The 26,905-nt window shown below is 46.9% G+C and overlaps 1 protein-coding gene and 1 long non-coding RNA gene across 2 annotated transcripts in view; one reads left to right on the plus strand and one right to left on the minus strand.

The window, feature by feature from the left end:
* Positions 1-9,392: 9,392 nt before the first annotated feature.
* LOC129387797 (uncharacterized) lies at positions 9,393-12,233 on the minus strand. The gene is made up of 2 exons (XR_008614969.1): positions 12,044-12,233; positions 9,393-9,644 (listed from the first exon to the last, which is right to left on the minus strand). It is a non-coding gene; the product is annotated as an uncharacterized lncRNA (long non-coding RNA).
* A 1,158-nt stretch (positions 12,234-13,391) lies between these two features.
* The window catches only part of LOC126542649 (neprilysin-1-like), a 54,974-nt gene continuing 41,460 nt past the window's right edge, over positions 13,392-26,905 (plus strand). The window contains exon 1 of the mRNA XM_050189786.3: positions 13,392-13,609. Within this exon, the coding sequence (XP_050045743.1) occupies positions 13,530-13,609 (80 nt within the window). The 5' untranslated portion in view covers positions 13,392-13,529. The remainder of the gene's footprint in view (positions 13,610-26,905) is intronic.

Consider the following 26,905-nt stretch of genomic DNA (forward strand, 5'->3'; position numbering starts at 1 on the left):
TACACGAATATATTTCACGAATAAACATCATGAAACCTTACCTTTTCTGTGACGCAAATCGTTTTTTTTTTATGCCAATATACCTACAGAACAAATTCAGGTCATTTGTGCGTGCGGGCGTCTGCGTGTGTGTGTCCTGACTAATGAAACAAGGTTTAGTATTTTTCACAATATTTAGTAGCTCTTGGCTCCGACGGTAGTACTTTTTTTACATTTTAATGTTGTCAGGTCTGGTATTTCGTACAGAATTCCCAAATCTTGTAATCAGTTTCTTTTTTATAACCAACCCTGCCGGGACACCTAGTGGGGATTGCAGCATAAGTAAATGAATGAATGAATGAGTGAAGAGCGTCTACAACATGTTGGTAAATTCATTATCACTTGTATGGACATTAGGCAAACGTAAAACGTTTGCCTAAATGATTTACTTCGCGTTATATCTTATATTATAGAGTTTTAAAACGCCTACGTTATTTAAAGTTCACTTGACAGTTTTGGAGCATTTTAATGACATTTTTGTCTGCAGTCGCACTTTCGCTGTAAAAAGTGGGTCAAGGGTGAGGGGTACGGCTCCAGCTATATAAGTAAGAAGAGGAAGACTGTCGCCTGCAGCAGGCAGAAAGCCCTGGAAATAGCTGCCGGCAATTGCTCCGCCCAAGCGTCAATTACCAAACGTGGTGCTGCTTTGAGCACATTCAGACCTGGGGTGGAACCTGGACTCCTCAACTACCGATATCATGCAGTCACATTGGGCCCGTGGCTGCGCATAAAGGCTGTCATTTAGGCAGAGCCCTTCGGCCCCAGCCGTCCCGACACTTGCGGCACAAGAGCAAACTGCCTCCCTCAAACCAGTCCCAGGAACCTGACGTATGCAGCCCCGAAGAAGTAGAAGAGCTCCTGATATCAAAAATGTGCTCTTGATTTGAAGTACCAAAGGACATATGTGTACTGCAACGTCTTATCTTTGTTTACTTACAATGTTTACCTTGTTTGCTTACAATAGCTTGTTTACTTACAGTCTCTATGCCTCGAGCGCCCAGCTGTGAATGAGACTAACACAAGTTACTAGCCTAACACTTACAAACCGACTAAATGTTTTTAGGGGGCGAAATATGTTGTATTGTCAGTTTCGGTTCTGTATAGTTTTCTATTCGCCATGTCGTCTTGCAACATTGTACACGCTGATGGCGCTAGTGTTGTACTGTATATAAACCATCTACGTCATTAAGCTCTCGCTACTCGTTTCAGTCTGTCCGAGTCCACTTCAGCCTCGTCGTGTCCCTTCCGTGGCGCCAGCCCGCAATATCACACCAATGTCTTGTAATTCTTTAATAGCACGTAGCGTACGACAGATACACTCGTCGAGGGGCGACTCGCACTGTAATAGTTGCAGCGCAGCATTGCTGTCTAAAAGGAGAACAGCAGGCTGCATCTGGTAACGCTTCAGTTTCCGCAAGGCTGCTTCACTGGCGACGCTTTCAAGTGCCGTAGATGACACGACGGGGTCGTCTCGAACTCCATCAGACGATTGTGAGAAGTTACATCACGTAAACTGCTGCACTTGCGCCGCCCTCTTTGTGAAATATAGTCGTCGAAGTGTGTAACTGGAGATGGCGGTCGCACATATTTGTCAAGGTGTTAGAGCACCAGAGATCTTGCTTCCGCCAATGATGTAAGGCGCTTGGTGAGAATATGGGGCGTGTTGACATTCCACACTCTCGTACGAGATCGGTGGCTCCTGACCGTCTAGTCTTTCAGTAAATTGCAAGCCACGAGCACGAAGTTTGTTGGGTGCCACAAAGGCGCGAGATTCTGTCCGCCTCCGAAGTCCATGAAGAAGGGATCGCCCTGCATGAATCTTGCTGAGGCGACAGAGCACAGTATATAGACGAGACGCACTCCTGCGCTAGGAGAGGATTCGACAAGTAAGGTATGGCACAAATGCGTACAGGTTGTTTAATTTTTTTGTGTGTGTAATACTAATCGAATGCTCGCACATCGCGAATCCCGTATCACCTGCAACATTATACCCCATGCAATGGGACGCCGCAGAGAGGTAACACAACAGCTGGCCAATGGCGATGCCGAGGTCTGATATCAGAGTGATGTAAGAGGTGACCAATGTAGAACAAAAGAAATGATGCCACTACCCCAGGTCGTCGGATCACATCTTGAGTGGCTGTTTATTTAAGCAGCCATCGCATAAGCGAATCGTTTTTTTTTCTTTCAGTAGACGAGGCAAGCAAGCCTCGTATGTTGTAACAGCGGACTACGTCAGCGGAAGCTGCTCTAGATTACCTGCCACCACGTAGATTTTGTATCCCCCTTTGCTGTATGCTTTCTGCCCCGTAAAGTTTGTTCCCCTGACATAGTGTAAACAGCTGCTTCAAACAGAGCGACGCAGGACACAGCAAAAGAATACTTATTTCCAGGAATACTTTATACTTATTTCCAGCAGCGATATATCAAGGAACGCGCAAGGAATATGCGCGAAATAGAAAAGGTACTCAGCACAGCAGATGCTCCATTTCTTAGGTTGACAGGGAACGGGAGGGTGAGCTGACGCATGCATGCGTACGCCACCGTGTGCAAAGACTTCGGAAATCTCCCGTGCACGCTGTTCAGGTTACTTATTTACTATATTTTGCATTTTTTTTTCGAAGATAGGGGTGCACCTGCACTTATGGCAATGAGTGACCAGATAATTGTGCGGGGAGCCTGTTAGTGAAGCCGCATGTTCACGTAGGCGGTCAATAATTCATCCTCCCGTTTCACGCGCAATCGCTGTTGCATAGTTTAGTTACATAGTTTACATAACTACAAAACATAGCTTGACCGATGTATTATATTACGAGGTTATACGAAAACCCTTCTGGCAATAAAGCACATTTTGTAAAAATGCGTAACCAGTCAATCTAGGAAAAAACAGGAACAAAACGCCACATTATGTACTTTCAGCAATAAACTGATAAACAATCGAATAATACAAAATAAATAAATAAGCACACAAGCGTATGCTAAGTGTTAATATAAAGATACAATGTCCCTTTCAGTAAATATCAGTAAATGTTATTAAACCTTACAGAGCTTATCGTTGTACAAGGATGCGTTATCCCATGCATAGCCCGAGCAAATTTTCTATGCAACTGCGGCTGTTACTTGGGCTTCCGCGAAATGAGGTAACAATGCTGTGCCGCTTACGCTTGCGTGTCGCATTCACCAATGCATATACGTGTTTGACTGGAATGGCTGATAGCGCCGAGTGCAATGGCTGCGTTGTCGATCGAACATCTACTGTGCTTCTGCCCATCTTTTAAATATGAAAGACATGACCTCTGCACAGCTCTAAATCAGTTAGATAAAAAACTGTTCACCTCGACCAAGGTCTTGGGACTATGGCCGCGAATATCGCAGGTACAAAAGGTCACAAAAGCGCTTCTGCGATATTTGAAAGCTACCGGATTGAGCGACCGTCTGAGATCCGGACTGAGTGAACGTCAGTGAATATAGAGCAGAAAACTTTACCACGTCGGCGATATCAATAGTGGACTTTCTCTTCGTCTCTTAATATTTCCCTTCCCTTTCCCCTTCCCCCAGTGTAGGGTCGCCGCTTCCCTTTCAGTTTCTGAAGCAATACCCCCGAGACTGACGTCAACACGAAACTTGGGTAACCCGCAGCCTGCAGCCTATTTAACTGTGCAATGAAAGTCTGGTTCGCAGAGCGATGACAAGATTTCATTAACGAATATTCCAGACACATCAAAGCAATGGCGCGTTTCACAATCTTTGAGTGCGCAGACGCATAAGGTAAAAATTCCTTACGTGCACATGGCGAGTACATCCAGCAGGCATGACCTGTTTGTAAGGATAGCTGCAAATCTAAGTGTGGTGGTGACGTAGCCTCAGAGGTATTGCTTCAGAAACTGAAAGGGAAGCGGCACAAAAGTAACTGTATTACACAAAAGAAGGGGCCTGAAGTTGTGCCGTATTGCCATAGAGTGGCTCACAATCTAAAGAATGTCGCCACTAGATACCAAATTCCGGTAGTGTTTTCTGCTCCTCAGAAACTGTCACTGTTGTGCAGGGGTATTTCTAAAGCAAGTAAAAAACCAGATTGTGAAAAAAACCATGCGAAGTTGGTAGATTACAGCGTCTGTGTGGTATATAAGGTTCCGTTGTCATGTGGCAAAGTGTATGTAGGGCAGTCAGGCCGCTGTGTTAACGAGCGCCTTGGAGAGCATGAGCGATCCATACCAACAGGCACAGGTTCCCATTTGGCTCAACATTGTAAAATATGCAAGTGCAAAGTCATGCTTCGTGATACTACGATTTTGAAAAAGAGCCGTGACACCACCACCCGAGAGTTATCGGAAGCATTCTTCATACAGTCAGTGGGGTCACAGAGCATTAGTGTACATTCTTTAACCTTGTACAGTGCTGAATACGGTTTTTTGGATTCTGTCGCATGAGTGCGCTCTTGTGATCGGATGTTGGTGGTTCCTGCACATGGTGCTCACTGCGCATGTTCCTCTAGTTCCTGCTGTCTATAAAGGAGTGACGCAATAAAATGATGTCAGCTGAGAGTAGCGCCTTGTCCTGGTCGTCTTTCTTGTGTCCGTTGTTTTGCGCTAAACAATGTAATTATGGATTCTCACCAGCTAGCCCGCCAACGCATTGTGCGTGATTTTTCAGTTAGAGTTACGTACGTGAAGCCACTTGCTCTGGCTTGTTCTCGCGCAATATGCAGCAACCGGATGTTTTGGCGGCGTTATTCACACCGTACTGTTCCTACCTGTTAAGTTGTACCCATTCTGGGTCGTTTTTTTCTTCTTCCTTGTCTCCCAAGAGCGCTACAACAGCGCTTTAATGGTCTACACGTTGCGTGTATGATAAAATACACGAGGAGATGCAAGCAGCCGATGTGTCTCCTGACCCTTCTTGTTTGTTTGTTTGCTTGCTTGAGAACGGACGAACGAGACTTTTAGGAGAATTATCTTTTATCGGTCTGTCCAATCGAGCATAGAAGCCGTCTCTGGAAAGAAGTGAGCGCGGAAATGTGAGAAAGAAAGAATTCTGAAGGAAAGGCCGCCTACGTCGAAGCTCGCGTAGACATCAAGCGAAAACGCGAAGCCTGGTAAGATAGTGTGTTTGCGCAGCGCACTCTGTAAACACCGCTAGCAGCGAACTCTCTGACGAGTCTGCAAATGATTGTGCCAGATTGAAAGAACAGGTCTGTTTTTCTGAAGGGTGAAAGACCCTAGGAGGTGACAAAACAAGATTGCGAGGGAGGAGATGGGGGCAGCTGCGCAGAGGGAGATGTTTTGAGCGGGTTGCGTCAGTTGTTCGACAGGCCTGCTCGAGAAGCCCCGGTGACAAGATGAAGCGTGGCGGTCAGGGAGACGCGAATAGCGACGTCCCGGAATTCGCCGATAACCTGCGACAAGGCTGACCTTTGAAAAGGCAGATGGTATACAGTTTCCTCTTGGCGCATCTTTTTGCACAATTCTCTCGGCGAGGTCGCGCTCCCAGTTGCGAGTTGAATGCTCTTCCGCGAATGCGCGTTGCTGTTGTCGCGACCATGGCAACACGCATGGGTTGTAGAAACGCCGGCGATCTCGGAGCCCTTTGTATTCACTCAACACTGTACAGGGTGTCCCACAGAAGTTGCGCCAAACATTACAAATATGCAAATGCCACTTAGCTGCACAGAACCAAGGTAACGTTGTTCGCCGTCGCTTGGAGACAGTCAAATGACATCTTTTTTCATTCAGCCTAATTAGATAATTAACCTTAATTAATTAATCAACTTCCCAAATATTACAATCAGATGAAAAGTGAGAATGAGAAAATTGTAAGGCAACATGAGAAACCCCCGATACAGATTTCTGTTTCTCAATATATATACGTGCTGCATAAGAGTGTTTTCCCAGCGTGAAAGAAACCCGCGAATACACGCGAAATTGCCGCTCGACTGGCCGCTCGACTGGCCGCTCGAGGCACTTTACGTGCATTCGCGAGCTTGCTTCACGCTCGGAAAAACACTTTTATGTAGCACGTATCGAGCAACAGAAAGCGGTATCGGGAGCTTTTCATGTTGCTCTACAATATTCTCATCGAAACTTTTCATCTGATTATCATTTCTGAGAAGTTGATTAATTGATTAAGACTAACTATCTAATTAGGCGGAATGAAAAAAAACGTAATTAGAGTATCTCCAAGCGACGGTAAACAACATTACCTTTGTTCTTGCCACCTAAGTGTAATTTCCCTATTTTTAATGTTTGGCTCAGGCACGTACCCAGGGGGGGGGGGGGGGGGGGCCCTGGGTACGTGCCTAAGCGTAGTAGCCCGTGACTATGTGCGCTGCTGATCACATGACGGCTAATGTATGTTAATTGTAACATGACGAAATACTTCCTTCGGACCACACGTGAACAGCCTGTACAAAAGTACGTTTATCTAGGTCAATTACTCGCTCACTGATCAAGAGAATTGATTGATTGATTGAGTAACTTTTATTTTACAGTCCTGCAGAACGCGTATTAGCACGTCGCGGGCCGCTCCCACGTCGGGACCGACAGGTCAAGAGAAGGAAATATTGCAAAAGAATAAAAATGGGTTGGAGTGCATAGGGCAGGTATTACCAAATCCTGACTGGTAGCTTACCACTATAGTTGAAAATAACAACGTACAATCACTGCATTCTAACTAAAATATGGGGCAGAAACTTGGAGGTTAACAATGAAGCTCGAGAACAAGATAAAAACCGCGTAAAGGGCGATGGAACGAAAAATGTTAGGCGTAGTGTTAAGAGACAGGAAGAAAGAGGTGTGGATATCAGATCAAACGGGCATAGCCGATATTCTAGTTCACAATAAGAGAAAAAAAAAACTACATAAGCATTAAAAATCCGAGGGCAGCTAAGCACTTATGAGTTGTGAATGCGAAAGCATTAATGTCCAATTTATCGCCGCTGAGCGGTGCTACGAGTTATTAACTCCTCGCGGGCAAGCGAGCGCGTTGAGACGCTTGGCCAACGCTTCCTAGGTAGTACTAGGCCGATGCACTTAGATCTGTGACGTCATGCTACCTTGCCCGGCTGCCATCGAAGCTAATGGGGACGCTCCCGAGTAAGCCGCGGTGATTTTGACGTCACCGCTTTCGTCACGCCGGGCTTGGTAATGGAAATTTTGGTCCATGTAGCATGATGTCATAAAGCAGACTGCACAGGCCTGCTATATTGGAGGCGCTGGTTTAGCCAAGTGGGTACGGCAGTCGGCTTCTAAGCGTGGGGTTGTAGGTTTGATACTCACTACCACGAAAGATTTTCCTTTCGAACTTATTCTGTTTTTTTATACATTAATTGCTTTATTATAGCGGTTACCGAGGCTAAGTTAGAACGCAGGCACGAGCTTGCGCAGGCAAGGAACGCGCGTATAACACAGGCTTCAGAGAGTGAAGGTGACGTGGCGTCGCGGCGATGCCCTCTTCCCTCACGCAACACCTAGCGCATCAGCACCCACCGTGGTTGCTCAGTGGCTATGGTGTTGGGCTGCTGAGCACGAGGTCGCGGGATCGAATCCCGGCCACGGCGACCGCATTTTGATGGGGGCGAAATGCGAAAACACCCGCGTACTTAGATTTAGGTGCACGTTAAAATGTTAAAATGTGGTCGAAATGTCCGGAGTATTCCAATGCGGCGTGCCTCATTATCAGAAAGTGGTTTTGGCACGTAAAACCCCATTCGACGGTCCTGCCCTAACAAAAGAGGCCTCCTCCCCAGCATATATCAGAACGCACCTGCTCGGTTGTTGCAGCTGAACACCAAGAAGTCCTAAACCGTGGGTCTAGGAGGGCACCCATAAAAAGAACACAGTCAGACCACCTGCTTGCGAACCGCCTCTTCAGGCTACGCTGTGGGCCTTTAGCCGCCTCTTTGCTAAGAAGTGCGCCTTTGCTTTAGATTTCCGCGAGAGAAACTTCGATATGTCGCAGCGCGGGAAGCAAAAGCCCGGCTGTCTCGTGCCTTTTCTGCAGCAACTCCGTGGCTTCCTCTACAGGGAAGAGAAGCTCAAGCATCTTCAGCCTCAGCTCATATTTAGACAGTCTGGCCTTCTTGCACGCGTGCAGAGTTTCTCTCAGGCCTGGATGACCCGAAAAGGTGGTAACGAGGTTTCTCATCATGAGAAGCTGCGAGTTCCACCTCGTCGCTCTGTGAGATTCCAAATACAGACCGGCCACATTCAACACTTCTTCCGTGTCGGCGGTGCTATTGCGTATAGATGGAACGATGGCGCCACATATTTGTACGACTTCCTCGGCATTTGGGTCCTAAAATAAAGCGAGGTCAACAATATGTGAATATTGCCACTGTAAGTACAGGTAGCGCAAACGGCAAAGATGCAATACAATAGAATTTCAGAAAGAGAATGATGACATATGTAATCGTACGGTATTTCACTCGAAGACACACTGACACTCTTCAAGACTGTATTAGATAAAATGAAGTGGGGACAGTAACAGCCGCTTTCTCCAACCCTATACGATAAATTGAGTGCACATTAATGCATAGGCTGAACCTTCCTGTTCTTTAGGAATAAATGTCGTGCAAGTAGTGCCATGGCTACGGCACTATACGGCTGGTATTAACTTAATGAAATGGGCTTCGTAATTCAAGTAAACAGACTACCAGCAGACTGCCGCCTCACTGACTGGTCTTATACGCCAGATAACTGTGTTGACCGGCAGGTCGACTTGTACTAGAAAGAATGACGTACGCAGGATTTCATTTTTCCCGGCGGGGAGGTGTGATCCAGAAAAAAAGGAGAGGAAGATCACGAAAGGAGCAAAATAGCAACGATCCCAAAATGCAATAAGACAAAAATAGCTTGAACAAGGAATGAACCAAATCCAAATCCCCTAAAATTTATAACTTCGGGTAACCGTAGGCGTTCTTTACATGATGTGCCAGTTTTGTTTTTGTTTGCTTTTAGGGGTATTTCAGAACGGTTGATTGACGTGGTGAGAGCAGACCTCAAAGCCGCGTAAGCTTAGTGCCTGGCCTGCGGCATAACAATGATCCGCAGCCACTGTTTGATGGGAAGCAGAGTTCGCGACCTCGGCCATGGCACCAAATGCACCGCGAATCCCCAATATGAAAAAGCGAACCACGCTCGAAAACTCGGTTAAACATGAGCCGGTGCTAGTTGCATAATAAAGGTTTGAAGCACCAAACTGTAATGAGTGCAGTTGTCTGCCCTTACTTTTCAAACTGCAATTATTATATTCTTACGTTCTTTGTCCGTATACATTCATGGCAAATTATTTAACAAAGCTTGGCACAAACAACTATTCATGAAAATAGTAATAAATGAACGACGTATCAATGCACATAATATGAAACCAATATGTTATTTAATAGCGCATACCTGCCGAATGGCGTCTTTTGCGGCAAGCTGCAGGCTGTGGGCGGCGCAGCCAAATCGAGATTGCTCCAACTAATGGAACTCGCTTAAAAGCTCCTTCGTTAAGCCTTCCGGGCAGTCGGCGAAATTGTCATCATCATCGTCCTCTTCAGTCTCCCACCCGGTAAATGCAAATGCCTTTATTATTGATGAAGCGTTATCTGTCGCCACGCGAAGGACCTGGAAAATGAAATAAAAACAGTTAACGGAGGCGAAATAGTACGAAAATACATATTTCACCTTGTCAGCGATGTTTCACTGCAGCAACGCTGCGTGGAGCTGATACGAGCAGCTGTATGGCTCCGTCATGATTGTGGTAGGCGGACAGGATTGTAGTAGGCGCGTTGTTTACAAATGTACCGTGCTTGTCATCAGCCAAGCCATTTTAAAAAATACTGCTTTATTGTTAAATTCTAGTCTCTGACTTACCAATGTCTGACCGTGGGCTGGTTGGTTATTCGGCATATTTTGACAAAAAAACAGCGCGTAGACGAAAAAGCGCTTTGTTTTCAGAAAAAGACGTAATTCCATTCCCATTCCATTCCGGGCAAAAAGCGCTTAATTGCATTAATTCCTTTCCTATTACCTTCATCAAGCATTATCGTTCCATTTCCATTCGATTCCGGGATCGCGAAAATGGAATCATTCTAATTCCGCAGTGGTAACTCCGCAACACTGACGAGAACAGAGCGCGCACAAACGTGTGAGCCGTCCGCAAATATCTTTCAAGAAGGGCGCGCGCGGACGTGCAAAATACGCACTTGTTGGCGGAGTCGAGCCGCCACCCTCCCCGCTTTCCTCCACGTATGGCGCGCGAGATGCAGCCGCGATCGTGGTTCCCCTTGCGTCAGGAAGTGAAATGTGCAGTTGCTGCCAAAGCACAACGCCCCCCCGCCCCTCCACCCCTCCTTCACTCCCTCCCATCCCCCCACGGCCTTCCGCGCGACGGTAGATGGCGCGTTTGCTCTCCGCTTTCTTCCTTTGCACACGCCAGATTGAGCCGCGCTCGTCAGCTTCCCTCGCGTGCTTTCATTCGCACACACAGAATACGCCGTGCGCCGACGATGTTATCGCCCCAAGAATTTATGCGGAACATCATGACAACGGCGATGGCAGAAATTCGCCTGCAGGACTGATTATTATCATTATTATTATTATTATTATTATTATTATTATTATTATTATTATTATGTCCAGTTGAGATATCCTTACACGTTACAGCAACGTGATCTGCATGGGACTTAGAATATGCATGGTGTGTATTTGTAATGTTGTTTCGATAAATCTAGATATTTATGGAACATAAATGGTTATCTGGGAAGGAGACGGTAGGGCGATGACGACAGCTTAATCACGAGGACGATGCCGTGGCTTATGACAGAGACGACAACCTGGAGCGACCACGAAGCTAAATGCGCTGAGTAAAATGGTCCGCGATCACGAATGCGGTGCAATGCTTGAAAGCGCTAGCGGCCACGCAAACTGGCATGGCTCTCACTTTTATGAGCAAATTGTTGCTATTCCACGTGACGTGCCCTACAGAAGATGGAACAGAAAATGAGCGCACGATCTGGTGCCACCATATCTGCCATCCTGCTTTCCTCCCTCATTCCTCACCGCTGCGCACTACCCAGAAAGCACGGTGGATTATTTCGTGCCTTCTCCCTAAAGCGGTATTGGCAGAGGGACCATTGCCCTTACTTCTAAAAAAATAACATAAATTACAAAAAGAGTGACCAAGACTTGTAGTTCATTGTGTGCATGTTATCCAGGAATGCACGACATTCACGAGGCTCTTCACCTTTGCGACGACTGGCCGCTCTTTGTCTTGCGTATAGGGAATACACTTGAAAGTCCGCTCTGTCGCGGAGCTCGAGTGCAGTAGCAGCGTCATCGGTCCCCACAACCTACAGCGCAATTGCTGATTGCAGGTGGTGCTTGTGCTGACGGCACGTATCGTCAGACGCAGTGGTGGCGGCTGCACGGTTCATCGCGCTCCAAGTTTTGGTTAAAGGTAGACGACTGAAGGTTGAAAGCATGTGGCAGGGCCAGACGTCTCTGTCACGGTGGCATCGGATTTTCCAGGAGATCGTCGTTGAGGAAGCGACGGCGTCGCACCTTAATAATAATACTATATATAGAGACCGTGGCCTGTTTGCGCGTTAAGCGGTATTTGACAAATCATTTGATAGCTGCCAACTCCTTGGCTTTTTAGGCGTTCTTTAGATAACGCATCGTGACTCCTTGACAGACTTTTTGTCAGCTACCTGACATATCTCAGAGTTTCTTGCTATGAGCATTTGGGTCACACCATCGCCCTCCCGTACACTCCACTTACGTAAGTTTCCGAGCTTCAGGAATACCAAGGACTGAACCAGCTTCAAGACGAAATGCCGAATGGCGTATTAAAACAATTCGGCTTCAAAGAACTTCAACCGTCGCTGACGCTGCCTCGATCCGTCATTATATGCAGTTAGCGCCAAATCTTTAACAATGGGACGCAGCCCTGTTTTATTGACTGTGGGTTGGAGAAGTCTTCCATAATTCACACTGCAGTCGCATTGTAATGGCTGACTCACCTAGGTGCGCTCACTGCAGATGTGAGAATTCCGTCGAGTACCTCATCTGCCAGTGAACTTCGGGGACGACGAACAGCGTCAGATTCTCCGGTGTGTCTTGAGCAGACTGTAGAATCGGTTTTCTACTGAAACTAAGTTCCTGAGAAGCGGACTTCGCCTTTTATAAGACCAGAAAGCCACATGAGCTCTGCTACAGCGCCTGAAGGAGGCAGACTTGAGTGCCCGACTGTAGGCACGCTGCCTCTCACCCAGTGCATGTGATTGATATGAACTCGAGCCTTATCTTAGTTCACCTTCCCTCCTCCTCGCCCCCCCCCCCCCCCCGTACAGTAGCTGACAAGAAAACGTCTAGTTAACCCCCGCCTTTTCTTCCGCTTTCTCTCTCTCTCTCTCGCTCTCTGCATTCACAAATAGAATGACGCGAAAGAAACTCACTGCTTGACAATAATTTCGAAGCAGCAGCACAGCATCGCACTCACTCAAAAATATTCACTCGGCTGTTCTTTCCGCTCATATATCAGTCAATATGGCAAGCATGCTTTCTATAGTAAGAGGGCTGCGATCACGTAAATCGATACCTGTTATCAGCGGTTCACATGCTGAGAGCATCTCTCGACGTACGGAACCGGGTTCCTATAATTCATGCAGAGGGCATTCAAGCACAGCGAAACAATGTAAAATATTTTCGTGGATGTCTAATTCTAGTTATCGCACACCGCGATTGCAATTCAAAGGATACGACGTTACGTAAAACAACGTTACATCGTTTGTGTGCGTGTGTGCGTGTTAAATTTTCACCAATGGTGCAATTATACATGTCACATCACTAGCAAGTTTGCGACTGGCAACTTCAGTGCTACCTGCGACATCATTCCCACGACGTCAACATGACCACAAGTTCACTGGGGCCCGTCGGCTTCACTGTATCAATAACGCCCTACACGAACAAACAGTGTCTGTCTCGTCCTAAAAAGACCACTTCACTCAGGTATTTCCTGGCAGTGATACGAATGCCTTGATATTTCTACATTTTCAGCGGTAAATGCGTACACGCACGCACACACACACACGCCGACGTGAATGTGTTCGTGTCGGATGTGCCACCTCTTAGATAGAGCGAAGAGAAATAAAAAAGAAAGAACTCCGGGTTCCTCTCGTCCCCGGACTCTCCCACAGTCGCGCTATCCCGACAGCGATGACGCCAGGCTGTAAGGCGCCTCGCACGCGCAAACACGCGCCCATATACGCACGCACAGAGGAGGAGGACAATGCCGCGACCTCCCATCTCGAACCTATCGGCGCTGATAAGAAGGCAGTATAGGCTGACGGCGCGGAGGAAAGCGAAGAGTTATTCGCTCCGTGTGAGGCGCCGGCGAGTCGTCGTCGACGGTGTGCGTGTGAAGCGCAATACGGTGGGACAGGCCGCCGCTGCTCGAGTGGCGCGCCCGCGTGTGTGCGATTGTTGACCGGCGCGGGAAATACTGTTATGCTTCTCAATTGTGCCATCGGGGACGCCGCGCGCAAGTCGTACCACTTCGATGTCCCGCGCCTAGGGCCGTTAGAACTGTGAGTTTATATACACACTTCAAATGTCGTGCTCTCCTCAATATGAGCTGTTGTTTAGTGTTGCATACGTACGGAAGATACGCATTTTCACTCCCTGTATAGAACATTTCAGCTACAACTTGATCAATTTTCTTTGATCAGCGTCTGTATAGGTATTGTTGCGAACGCTGCTTACGCTTACTTTTGTTTAAATGCTTGTGTGAACGTGATGTATGGTGGGTATGAGTGTCGTTGGCCTATATATGAACATTTAGTGCAAGATGTTTATAGTTTATAGGTGAATTTATACTACCTTGCGTGCGCGCATTATGGCGGTTGTCCTGTTAAAGTTAGCGACACGTTTCTGTTTTTAACGGGATAAATTATTTAGTGGGAAAAGGTTTTCTGAAGGTTTTCAGTGTGCGCGCGTCTGTGTGTGTGTGTGTGTGTGTGTGTGTGTGTGTGTGTGTGTGTGTGTGTGTGTGAGTGTGTGTGAGAGAGAGAGAGAGAGAGAGAGCGCGCGTTGCGGGAGTAAGCAAACATGTTCGCCCGATGCATTCTTTATCTTCGTCCACTTCGGCAGCCTGCACTGCCCATCTGTGCACCGTTACGCTTCCATAAGTATCAGTAGCAAGCGCGCTGTCTATCAATGTCCTCTCGAAAAGCGAAATGAAGGTTTCGAATATTATAATCTTCGAAAGGCGCCTTTACCGTATACTTCCCATCCTTCCCTATCCACGTCTTTCTATAACAAGGGATCTTTAGCTGAACGGAAAATAGTTTCGACCATTGTTACTTGTGCAGACACGCATTAAGAAAAACTTGCCCTGGTTAATGATCCCGGCGAAGTGAGCGCAAAATTCTGGCAACGAAGGCAAAAGTATAGCACATACTTCAAGGCTCGTATAACTGAAACCTTCCCATGCAGTGACGCTAGACGAGGATTTCCTTTGCCTAAGAAGGCGGGGTATATGTAGCATATTCCAGTAGTTCACGACCATACGCAAAGAACTATAACCGATATCCATACAATGAAAAGGGGCCACAGGAAGATGGAGACGAAGCGGTGAACAGTGGCTCAACAAGTGCGCTGTTCTTGCAATGAACGAAGATAAAATTCTTGTCGAAACGCCGGCATGCAGCGGCGTCTGAGGCTTCCCTCGTTCGCTGCACTCTAAAAAAAGTTTACACCCTTCAGGGTGTACATTTGCCACACAATTATCGTCATCTGTCTTGCCCACATTTCCTTTCTTGAAAACGCTGCGCTCGTTACTTTCCTGTCGAGAATGCTCTGTCATGCTGATAACGCGCATGCCGTTCGTGACTTGGAAGTACCGGGCTCGCAGCGTTAAAGAAGGAAATGCGGGCAAGACAGATGACGATTATTGTTGTGTGGCAAATATACACCCCAAGGGGCGCAACTGTTTTTAGAGTGTGATCGTCGAAGGCGTTCTGATATTAGTTACCTATATCTTCTCTTACTTTCGGGGGCTTCTTTTTCTCGACTTTTATTATATTGCAATAGCGTTTTATTACACGCGCAGTGATGTTACATGTTCAATATACTCATGATCGCAAAACTTAAAAAGAAAATTATGGCGTTATACGTGCTAAAACCACTTTCTGATTATGAGGCACGTCGTAGTGGAGGACTCCAGAAATTTGGACCACCTGAGGTTCTTTAACGTGCACCTAAATCTAAGCACACTGGTGTTTTCGCATTTCGCCCCCATCGAAATGCGGCAATCGCAAAACTTGAGCGGGATCTTCAACGGCCTTGGGACTGCCGCAGGTTTAGCGGTTTCATGAAAACTCGTAATTTGGGATCTGACGTTTTTATTTGGCAATTAACATTGGGTTTGACGCGCGAGATAATTATCCGGGACGGTCACGGCCATGATATACTGTGAGATCCAAAAGTTGAGATGACTATTACGTAGAGCTCGCTTCAATTTCTCAATTACGGTGAGCCTGCAGACATTAAAAGCTTAAATGGTATATTTAATGAACATTTGTTAATTATCGACGAATTACCGCATATCATCCGTCACCTCATGGTGGCCACCGCTGTCCTGCGACGTAACCGTACTTTTATTTCAAAACGGTTATTTATAAATGTCACTTAAAAGAGTCCCAAACCACCCAACGGGCTTGAAGCACATTCTGCGGATAACACACGTTGCATGCAGTGAACATGTCAGCCAAATTTTGCAGTCGTGCGCGGCGCGCGGAGCTCACAAGCGAAACGCGAAGTTCACTTTTCTTTAAACACTCTCTTTTAAAACATTCTCCTCACTCGTTCTGGCGCTGTCGGCGGTGCTCCTTTACACAATCAAGCAGCTTCCCGTAGAGAGCTGCCATTGGCCGACAGAATTGACATGAAGCAAGCAGAATGTTTGAATCAGTGCGCTTCTTCCTACTGTTAGCTTGTATATAGTAATAGACGCAGTTAACTAAGCAGGCTGAAGCAAGCGAAAATCTACGTTTAGAATTTTCACAAGAATTACGTACTGCCGGAAGAGGTCGACTATCGTCTTCTCAAAGTTCTCACGCTCGTTCGTGGCGGCCCACGCAGGAATGAAACTTTGGCAACACTGCTTACCGGGTGCTATAGCCGCTCACTAATTTCCATTAGTCTTGAACCCTCAGCTAGCCTCGATACACACGAAACTTAGGCCCAAATCACACGCAAGCGTGCTAGCGAGCGCAATCACTCACTCCTGGCCGCACTATAGAGTGTACTATATATAAAAAAATAATAAACCTAGCTAGACGCCTTGGCAGACATCGCTTCGTACTGAGTTACTGATATCGCTTCAAAATGCACAGTCTGGATTTGGCTACTATCCGTCAGTCAAGATGGTGCAAGACAAAGCCAGTCCAAACCACGTAGCACGGCCAGACTGGAGCACACGAGCACGAGCGCGTACTCTAGACCGGCCATGCACAGAAAACGTTGTGCTATATATCAGAGAGCCTGGAGGAAGGAAAAAGGAGAGAACATCAGGTCACGCAGCCAGCCTTGGCAAGCGAACGCTCCGTGATATTCCATACATTTGCTTTAGTGGTGGCCCAACAGGTTACCTCTCGCCTCGAGATCACGGAGCAAGAATCGAGATTTGCTGAGACGTTTGGTTCCCAGTAGCTATGCTAGTAGTTTTTGTTCGGTGCGCGCTTATTCGGCTGCCCTGCCGTGGCTCTGCCTGCAGAGCGTAAACACTAAAACCAACCGTGCACTTTGAGGTGCGATTACGTGTTGGGCCACCAGGTTTGGCTTCAATAGCGTTGCACCAGTTGCACAATGCTCCCTCCTAACCTTTTCCTTCCTCCATACTAACATAGGGGACAGCGGGCCGCGTATGTATACATATATATAGGCTCCCTACGCTATACTACAGTTGCTATACGCGTATAGTGCGCGTCGACGGCCGACGGGGGTGGACTTGCTAAGTGCGCTAGAGAGAGTCATCCGCCGTGGTTTTCCGCATCGTTAACAATGTTTCTCTAGAGAAGTTTGATTCACGTTTCATTCGCGAATTAAGCAACACCCGTCTCATGTGCGAGGTGACGAAAGCTTCAAGGCATGTTGAAGAACGAATTTCGCCCAGTTGGGTGCTCAAATACCTGCAGGAACTTGACGGCGACACAGTTACAGTAATTCCCCGCGATACCTCATGAAAGGGAGCAACGGCAGCAATGGATCGCCAACGTTTGGCTGGAAATTTCTTGTTATCATGCTTTCTTTCGCCATGTCGGTGTTGCAGTGACGTTGATCACGGCCTACCCATGTTTTGAATCGGTTTGTCCGCATGCAGCACGCGGGTTAAATTCATTTCGCTTGAGTTCTGAATGTCACTTGCCGCCTTTTTTTTTCACTCTACCTTACGATGTCCCGAAAGGGTATTATTAATAGAAATCACAATTTCAGTATGTGTAAACATAATGGCGCTGTCAGAATTAAAGTGCTCCTTAAGTTCGGCAAAGGTCATCATATATTTTCACGTGGTCTCCAAGAACATCCACGTAGGCACATCGCCTCCCTCATTCGGTTCTAAATGTCTACGTAGGTGTTGCTCCTATTGCGATCGTTCTTGCTGCATTAGTGCCTTAGCGGATCTTGAGAGGAAACTTTCTCATGCTTTATTTCGCTCTTTCGATTCAAATTTAATCAATGCGAGGTCTTGTCGGAAGGTGAGTCATGAGAAGACAAATCGTCATTGTCCCTCATTCCAATCGGGAAGGAAATCAAGGGTGTGTTCTAATTCTGTCCAGCATCGGAGACAGTCTACGTAGACAGCTAAGGAGACAACCCAGACAGCTTCAAGGTCACGTAATGGAACGCGTTTCGAGCCGTCTGGAAGACGTATGGAAGACGCTTCTGCGGCCTCGCGGCCACAAGAAAAAGTTCAGAAAAGCACACATTATTTCTGTATTTTAAGTCTTTGCGCCAGAAAACCTATTAAAAACCCGAAGTAGCTTACATTAAGGGCGTAGGATAGCGTGTCAACGCTTTATTGTGTGCAGACAACCTTCCTGCCGACATTCCAAGCACCCTGTTCAGCCGCCATCTTGTTTGGACAGGAAAGTAGCCTGCACCGTTTTTGACTTCAATGCTGTCTTCGCGAAGCTGTCTACTTTGACGTCTTCGTGAGAATTGGAACGAGGCTTAATTAAGATGACCGCTGTCCGCTTAGCCGTCTACGGCGAGTATTGGAACGCAGCCCAAATCATTCGTGCATTCGTGTTGCTTTGGAGCATTAAACTTCATCGATCATCTCAAATGAACGAAGGTTAGCTGCGATCGGGATGGCCCGGCGCCGAATTTCAGACTGGCATGCCACCACGATGATGATGATGGCCCACAACTATCGCACGTATCCAAATACGGAAAGGGGAGGTTGAATCGAAGCAGTGACTCGGCATGCGCACCAGATCTCGCGCCCCTTTGATATTGTCTTCGTGGCGTCAACCAGACCTCGAAGAAATGCGCGGATCCAGGGGGGATTTCTGGATGTCCTGACTCCGGCAATCCCCTCCCTTAAGAGGAAGCTTTAGCTCGGGCCCAACTCCGACGCGGCCTATTCAAATACATGTAAAACGCAAAAACAATTTTCTAAGATAGCCCCTGGGCCGATTTTAATGAATTTGTTGCATTTGAGAGAGAAAGTTCAATTTTAGTGACTGTTGGAAGCGGAATTTCGATTTAGAGCCTGAGTTTTGTTAAAAAGATTTTCAAGAATTCGGAAGTTTGAAAAAAATAGAAGCGCGAAGTTTACAAATTAATAGCTCTGCATCAAGAACAGATATCGCGGTTCTCTAAACGGCATCCACTAGATCATTGAAAGCGGACGAATTTGATATGTCATTATATATCTTACGTGAATTTCTTACGTTGTGCACAAGGGTTCTGCAAGAGCTATATTATTATATTACTAATCTTTTTGAGATTCATGTGTAACATATCAATTTTTTCCGCTTTAGATGTACTGTTAGATGCAATTCACAGAATTGTGATATCATCTTTCATTGCTGAGTTACAGAGTTGGAAACTTGATAGTTTCGTTTTATTTTTAATAAAACATTGACGACCTAAATAGAAAATTCGAAACGAACAGTCACTAGATTTCAGGTTTGTCTTTTAAATGCAACAAAGCTCGTCAAATTTGGCGCTGTGGTTGCCGAGAAAAATTCTCCTTTTGCGTGTATTTACATAGGAGCACGCGAGCTAAAGCTTCCTCTTAAAATTTGTGTGCGCAAACACATGAAGTCCTTCCCAGCTGTTACTTTTCCTTTACTCAAGCGTGACAATATAGATTCAATGATTGTGGAAGTGAATTAACACTCCAGCATTTAAAAAAAGAACACATCGTCATCATCAATTACCATCTCAATGCTATCCCGCCCCTCCCAACCCCCACCCTCATTTGAAAGAAAGCCTGGATCCACGCCTGCTCGGAGGTGACCCAGGTACTAGTAGACCTCGGAGTGAATGGCCATGTCATGCTTTATTGTCAGCAAGGTGCTGGGCGCTACAAGCCAAGAGCCAAGTGACGCGCAAAACGTCCAGAAGTGAACGCGCGTCATTAATGTAGGTCACGGTCCAGCCCTTGGCGGACGGGCTTTCTACACGCGCCCGCGTCGCAGGTGGGCAGCAGCGTCGGTTGCCTGTTGTATACCCGCGGCTTATCGACGGCGGTCGTCGCCATCCAGCGTCGCGCGCTCACGCCACTGTAGCGTGCCGTCCGCCCAGTTAGTCCCCTATGACGCTCCTGACAATGTTTACTATCGCGCGTCCAGAAAAATATGCACCATAATTTGCTTATACCAGCAATAGCTGCAACGAGTAGAAGAAAAAAAGGAGCGTGTAAACACAAAGGGGGGGGGGGGGGGGGTAAGAGAAAGAAAGGCAAGATAAATAATGATAATAATGGATATATTGTAGACACAAAACACAGGCTCAGTAACGTTTAAGCAAATGATCAGTCGGTCTATTCAAAGCCTCGTATGGTTCTATTTGAACCGAATAAAGTTATTTGGGCTCATTCAAATGAAAACGTGCACTTATTTACTTTATAGGTCGATATACCCTACGACTTGTGATGCGGGGCTTCTCGTGAACATGATCAAGTCAAATGACGGGCTTATTATTGCTAAAAAATAAAACTAACATATACCTTATGCAAGCCACAACACAAAAAAAAGTGTTGTCAGTAACGAACAGGTATATATAGCATCAAACAAACCTCAAAATGGATATCGTCAGCAGATTTACGTAGGCACAGCAATCTTACGAGCATATATAAACCAACGTTTGAGGTTGAACGATTTACAATACGAAGCTCATCACTATTGCATCACTATCGCAAGCCGTGGATAGAACTAAGAAATTAACAGTGCAAGGGAGAGGGCGACACGAACAGCGTTCAATTCCAACGACTTTTTACTTGTACCTACTGCAGTCTATACAGACCAAGCAGGTTTTCATTTAATTCGTTTTTCTTTTTTAATTTAACTGAATTTCCTTTTTCCCGGATCGATGTGATGTACTCTATAAACTTGTTGTAACAAAATGCAAGAATAACGACGGTATATGCGAGGAAAAGACACACGAGAATCGCAAAGAATTACATATAGGACATACCGATCAGAAAAGGCAACTTAGTGCCATTTCCAAAGTGATGCGCGTATCACATTCAAAAGCCGTATCTCCTTAGCTGGTAAACAAATCGCTCACGCATAACGTGCCATCGCGCGCAATTTCCGCGGCTTTCTTGCATGGGGGCCTGCGCACACTCCTGCGTCTTTCCCTTGCGCTCTGCTAATTTGCTATAGTGAGGTACAAACTATGGGCCTATAACTCAACAGTCTATGAGGCTTCTCATTTTCGTTTGTGTCGCACGTTTCCGCTATAAGATTGTATTCAATTAGGCAACGCGGTGCTGAAATCCAAAACCTCGGACCTCCTTCAAAAAAAAGATGACAAGCTGCATCGGCGGTGCTCGAGAAATGGCAGCACGACAGGTCAGCTGACGAGCCGTCGCTGAAACAGGAAGAAAAGCCGGTGATGAAGCCAATCCCGATGGTGCCAAGACCAAAGCAGATCAGCATGATCTGTGTTAGAAGCAGTATAACCTGTTGCGGCCGTAGCCGCCATTTTTTGCTCTTATCAACGACGCCTGGGACCTCCGTGAACATGAGCCGTTCTCCTGTTGCTTACAGCGGGACAGGCTCGCTCCGTTCCCTCACTCGCGATTCTCGGTGCTCTGGGTCCTCTGGACACGCCGCCCGAGGAGGATGATCCTTGGCCATCAGCTGGGCACAGTATATAGCACCGCAATCTCCTTACATTCGCGATATTTTCCGGGGCACAGCCAGGACCCCACGTTGGGCGCCTGTGTGGGGAAGTCGCGGCACAGTCCTGGTCGCGCAAGCCCTGGTCAACATGGCCTTGATGCTGCTGTTGTTCGATCCTGAGCGATCGTTGCGCGTGCCCACTACGGGGGATCGGCCGTGAATCGGGTGGTCAAGAGAAGCACAAGGACGAGGTAAATAACAATTTCGAAGTTGTCACTTGCAGGTAAAAATTTTTGTGAAAAAGAAATATTCAACGCGTAACGCTGAACTCGCAATGCAAAACGCAAACGGGCCCAGAGGTGGCTGGAACCTTCCGAGTGTTCCTCCGTGCCCCACAATGCCACTCAGTCTACAGTGTCCTCTACTTCGGAACGTATCGTGAACTTAAACAACCGGTAGAAATTACGGAGGTCAGATTTACGGAACACGTATCGGAGATACAGCGAAGCGTACAGTATAAGTAAGCACACACCAACTTGAAACGTTTACTAGTTTGCAGCTTCATAATATATATGGTGACATAAATACCTAGAACATTTCCCAATTCCGGCAAGCTTTGCTCAGAGTCAGACTAGTTGGCATTGCAGCCAAAGACCACTGACAAACAGTTATTCCGAACCGAGAGTCAGGCTTTGCGAATCAGCCTCCGGTTTCCGCCTCTTCTGTGAATACGGCGCAATAAGCCGTGGGAAACGCTGTTGCCACTAGGTCGACCGTGGAGATGCTTTCGGCCGCTTATCAGCGCCGACCTTAACGATCCACGGCAGCGACCGACAAGGGCACGCAACCAATGCACTATCGACATAGAAGCTGGCCGGGCTTCGAGAGGCCTTGCTGGGAGAGCTGCAAGAGTGTGCCCGATATCAGCGAGGTTGGCACGCACAGTATATACACGCGAGCAGAGTGGACACCTTGTTTCACAACGCGCGCCTAGAGGAACGAAAGCCCGTGCGCAAACGAAATCGAGCACTGAATTCGGCAATACGCGTGTATGCTTGTCAGTTGCGTGGCGGATGCAGCAAGCATATACTGATAGCGAGCGAATTGGGTGAGCGCTTTGAATTTATCTCCGCCATTGCGTACGCGTGCGCGCCGAACTCACTTCCTGCCTCGCGCTTTGCAACGCGGTGCACGTTAGCCGCCTTTTCTCTCGCCCTGACGGCGTCGGCAGAGTTGCTCTGCGATAGCAACAAAGTTATACGCTAAGTAATGCGAATATACTGCACCCGTTTGCATTGAATAATGAGCAACGAATAGAACTGCGTCTGATCGCACTTCAGGCGCTCAGGCCGTGGAAAGTGTAAGCGATAATAGTCGCCTATGAGGGTTGCGCCATAAGACCATTGACTTTCTGCTGTCTGTCGACAGTCCACAAGGCCCGTCCACGGGAAATCTATGAACCAATAGACGTATACACTTTTAATCAGCTGTTGCTCCTGCGATCTTTACGCGCGTTATTTGTATGGACAAATTGGGTTTCTATAAGATGTCTTTAGATGCCCGCAGAATATTATACAAACAGCTTGTAGGCTATCCAAATGCATATCTACAAGCGCTAACAGCCGCTCTGAATTGACTCGATGTATGACATCCTCCCGTTTCCTGCCCTTGCACTTGCGATCACCGAGCACTAACTCGCCCAAGAAACCGTTTTACAGCGACGCTGTTTGTGGCTAGGGTTCTGTGATATTTTCATGTGTGCGAGCAAGAACTATCATCATCATCAACGACACGTGCCACTGGCTGCTCGCGCGTTCGTCGTCGTCTTCTTCCACAGGTTGCCGCTCATCATGCCAGCGTTCACATACTGCGCCCCTCCCCATATGCCTATCTACCGGGTGGGGGGGGGGGGGGGGGGGCTAGTGAGTGTGTGCCTTACTTACCCGCCGTGGTTTCTCAGTGGCTATGGTGTTGGGCTGCTGAGCACGAGGTCGCGGGATCGAATTCCGGCCACGGCGGCCGCATTTCGATGGAGGCGAAAACGCCGGTGTACTTAGATTGAGGTGCACGTTAAAGAACCCCAGGTGGTCAAAATTTCCAGAGTCCTCCACTACGGCGTGCCTCATAATCAGAAAGTGGTTTTGGCACGTAAAACCCCATAATTTAATTTTTTTGTGTGCCTAACGGCATGGAATCACAGAATTGTCAAATGCCGGAACTATTTATCTCTGTCCAGAGATAGCCTACAAAGCGTTGCTGTCTCAGTATGTTTTCATCATGAAAATTCTTATCAATCTCGTACAGGTATATATAACTGTCGAATTTATTTGTGTTATCACGACTTATCGTAGTTAGGCTCGTGAAAATGGCGTTGGTCTAACGTGCAAAGATGTTTCAGTGCCAATTTTTTTCTAAAGGCAAGTGTCACTTCTTACTTTGACGATTTCATTTTCTGCCTGTTTCTAAATAAGAGCTGCACTATTACATGTTTCCCGGCAGGAGGAAGAAAAGCAGATATTTAGTAATTTGAAAAAATGAAGGCCACTTTTTGGTGACGTGTACTGAAAATTTGCATTGGGTGTAGGTTGCTTATGTTCTGTGAAAACAGTTATTGTTTGCGGGCAAGTTTTCAAGCGGGGCAGTCACACATATATATATACGGGCAACTTTTAAATTATGCAATATAATTACAAGAAACTCAAACTTTTATTGCGGCTGTTCGAAAGGAAGAGCTTCGCTGGAAATTGGGTTGTACCCGCCGTGGTTGCTCAGTGGCTATGGTGTTGGGCTGCTGAGCACGAGGTCGCGGGATCGAATCGCGGCCGCATTTCGATGGGGGTGAAATGCGAAAACACCCGTGTACTTAGATTTAAGTGCACGTTAAAGAACCCCAGTTGGTCAAAATTTCCGGAGTCCTTTACTACGGCGTGCCTCATAATCAGAAAGTGGTTTTGGAACGTAAAACCCCATAATTTAATAGAGAAATCGGGCTGTAATTCTTCAAGGTCGCACACATCTTCTGTCTTTTTTTCTTGTGAATGTTGCTAGTAATTTATGTTGATTGTACTTCCTTGCGTATAACCTCAACGATACCATTACCGAAACTAGCAATGCGTTTATGCTGTAGACTTAAACACCAAGTACAATTCCTCGTTGAATTATGAAATTTGTCTCAAATGTCCATTTTTTATGCGTGCTGCACTGCTGCTACTGCGCGGGATCCGGTGCCTCTCTGAAGGACATCCTACATCTTCTTGAGATTTTATATACTTGCAAGAAATAAATGCAAATTCAAATAATTTTTCGGGCCCCCATGGTTCACCACATGTGATTGTTAAATAGTTCTATGTCTGTTAAATATAAGTATAACTGACAGAAGCATTTCCAGGCTTCTTCACTTATTATTCTGATAGCAATTATATGGACACTCCAGGCGCATTTTTGTAGTCGTCGTCAGCGTCGTGTTCCGTATGAAGTCCAAGGGCGATAACACCGTCGCCGCATGCCGTATGCTGTATGTACCAGTGAAAGTGTGCGAGGCTGAGCCGGCGATCACGGCTCGACATCATGTGCGCAAGGGCGGAAAGCGGGGAGGAAGCGCGCCATCTTCCGTCGCGTGCAAAGAGCCGGCGGGACGGGAGGTGGGGGGTGCGTTGTACTACGGCAACAACTGTGTACGGGGCGGCCACGCGCGTTCGCGGGGGCTTTTGTCTTGAAAGCGATCAGCTTTGGGGGTACGGTCTAGCTAGGCCAACGGCCCGTAGCTTTGCGTGCGCCGTGTTCTCGTCGCTCAGTTTGCGTTGAACAGATAGACAGCACGAAGGTCACTTCGCTCGCTGCCGCTGCAGCACTACCTCACGCTAGCGTTTTGACAGCGAGTGTCCGCGGTCATTGAGTGCGATGTGTGCATGTTTGCCTGTGCGTGCTGACACCATGTTTGGTAATTTAGTTACTAAGCTAGTGTTTACAAGTTTATACGGCCGGTAAAACTACTGTCCTTACTTATTATGGCTGTATACTGATTAGCAATTTGCTGTAACAATCGATGCTTTGCCTCTCGGACGAAACTGCGACATTTCTCAGTAGTAATTCGCTGTATATATATATATATATATATATATATTAGGGTTATATTTATATTCGAGTGCTGATTGCTGTGCTATCGTTTGTTAACGAAGCTTTCCCTCAAGTCTAAATGTTTTAAGGCAGTTTGTCGTGTGCGTATCATGGCCACGCACGCTTACATCGCCTTCCGTTTCTCTACCCCGGGTGCGCTTTAAAACCACGGCGCTGCAATTTTGCTTTCCTTTCCTTCCTTCTTCTCCGCCCTTAAACTTGCTCTCTTAACTACTACACGCACAGACAAACCAACAGCGCGCGCATGCGATCCCATAGATGAGGTGAATATATATATATATATATATATATATATATATATATATATATATATATATATATATAGAAAATTATCAGTCATAGCTCTCGTAGTATAGCCCTCTGGGCCGTTTCCTTTTTTCTTTCGAAAGTAGTCCTATTAGGGTTACTATAATTACACGAAGGTATTTCGCCCTCGTCAGCAGCAGTCCTTGAGATAGTTATTCCGGCGGCTAGCTTCCCACGCTATGCGTGCCGCCCCCGCACCTGGTTAAGCTGTTCCTAGACGCTAGAGTTATACTATGTCCGCGCAACCTTGAGCGATCGGAAAGCGCGTTTCCCCTCTTGGCCGGCGGAGAAAGGAGGCTTTGTTTCCGGCCGCAGAGCCCTCCTCGTCTCAGTAAGGTGGCTGGTGGTGGTCTCGTGCCGACGATGCCCTCTCCGTGAGCGCATATTCCCCCCTCATCTTTCAATACTTACAATACTTCAATTCAATACTTACAAGCATTTGTCTCGCAAACCATATTTATTTCAAGGGAATTTTCCACGTCTCAATAATTTCTCTCGTCGTATTCGAGTGCTGATTGCCGTGCTATCGTTTGATAACGAAGCTTTCCCTCAAGTCTAAATACTTTAGGGCAGTTTTCCTAGGCTCCAAAGCCGCTCGAGTTCGCTCTTCTCCTCGGACGGCCATTTTTCCAAGAAAGTATGACTTCCAACCAGTCGCGGACAACGTCAGCCCCTTTACACGTAAGTATGAGGCTCGGAGCAGGAGCTATGGCGCTTGAAAGTAACCTGGGGCCTGACGAACCAACCGACTGAGCTATCTTGCCGGGCAACATCCAACGGTCACGAGTTCAAATCACCTGTCATGTTCCTTTCTTGCCCCCCGTTTTCTTTCTTTTTTTTCTTTCTTTTTAATGTCTTTTCCTTTATTTTATCACTGTACGGGAACCCTCCTAAAATAAAAAAAAAGAAAGATATATATCTTCAATTATGTATGGCCACACATGTGTAGGTCATAAATACCAGGTTCTCTAGCCGAGTGCCATCTGTGCGGTATAACCGAGCACAGATTGGTCCACCTTGACTGAGGTTAAATGAGCGTACAACTCCTGCGGGACCCGCCGTGGTTACTCAGCAGCTATG

This window comes from Dermacentor andersoni, chromosome 2 (assembly GCF_023375885.2).
Source record: "Dermacentor andersoni chromosome 2, qqDerAnde1_hic_scaffold, whole genome shotgun sequence".
Classification (NCBI taxonomy): Eukaryota; Metazoa; Arthropoda; class Arachnida; order Ixodida; family Ixodidae; genus Dermacentor; species Dermacentor andersoni.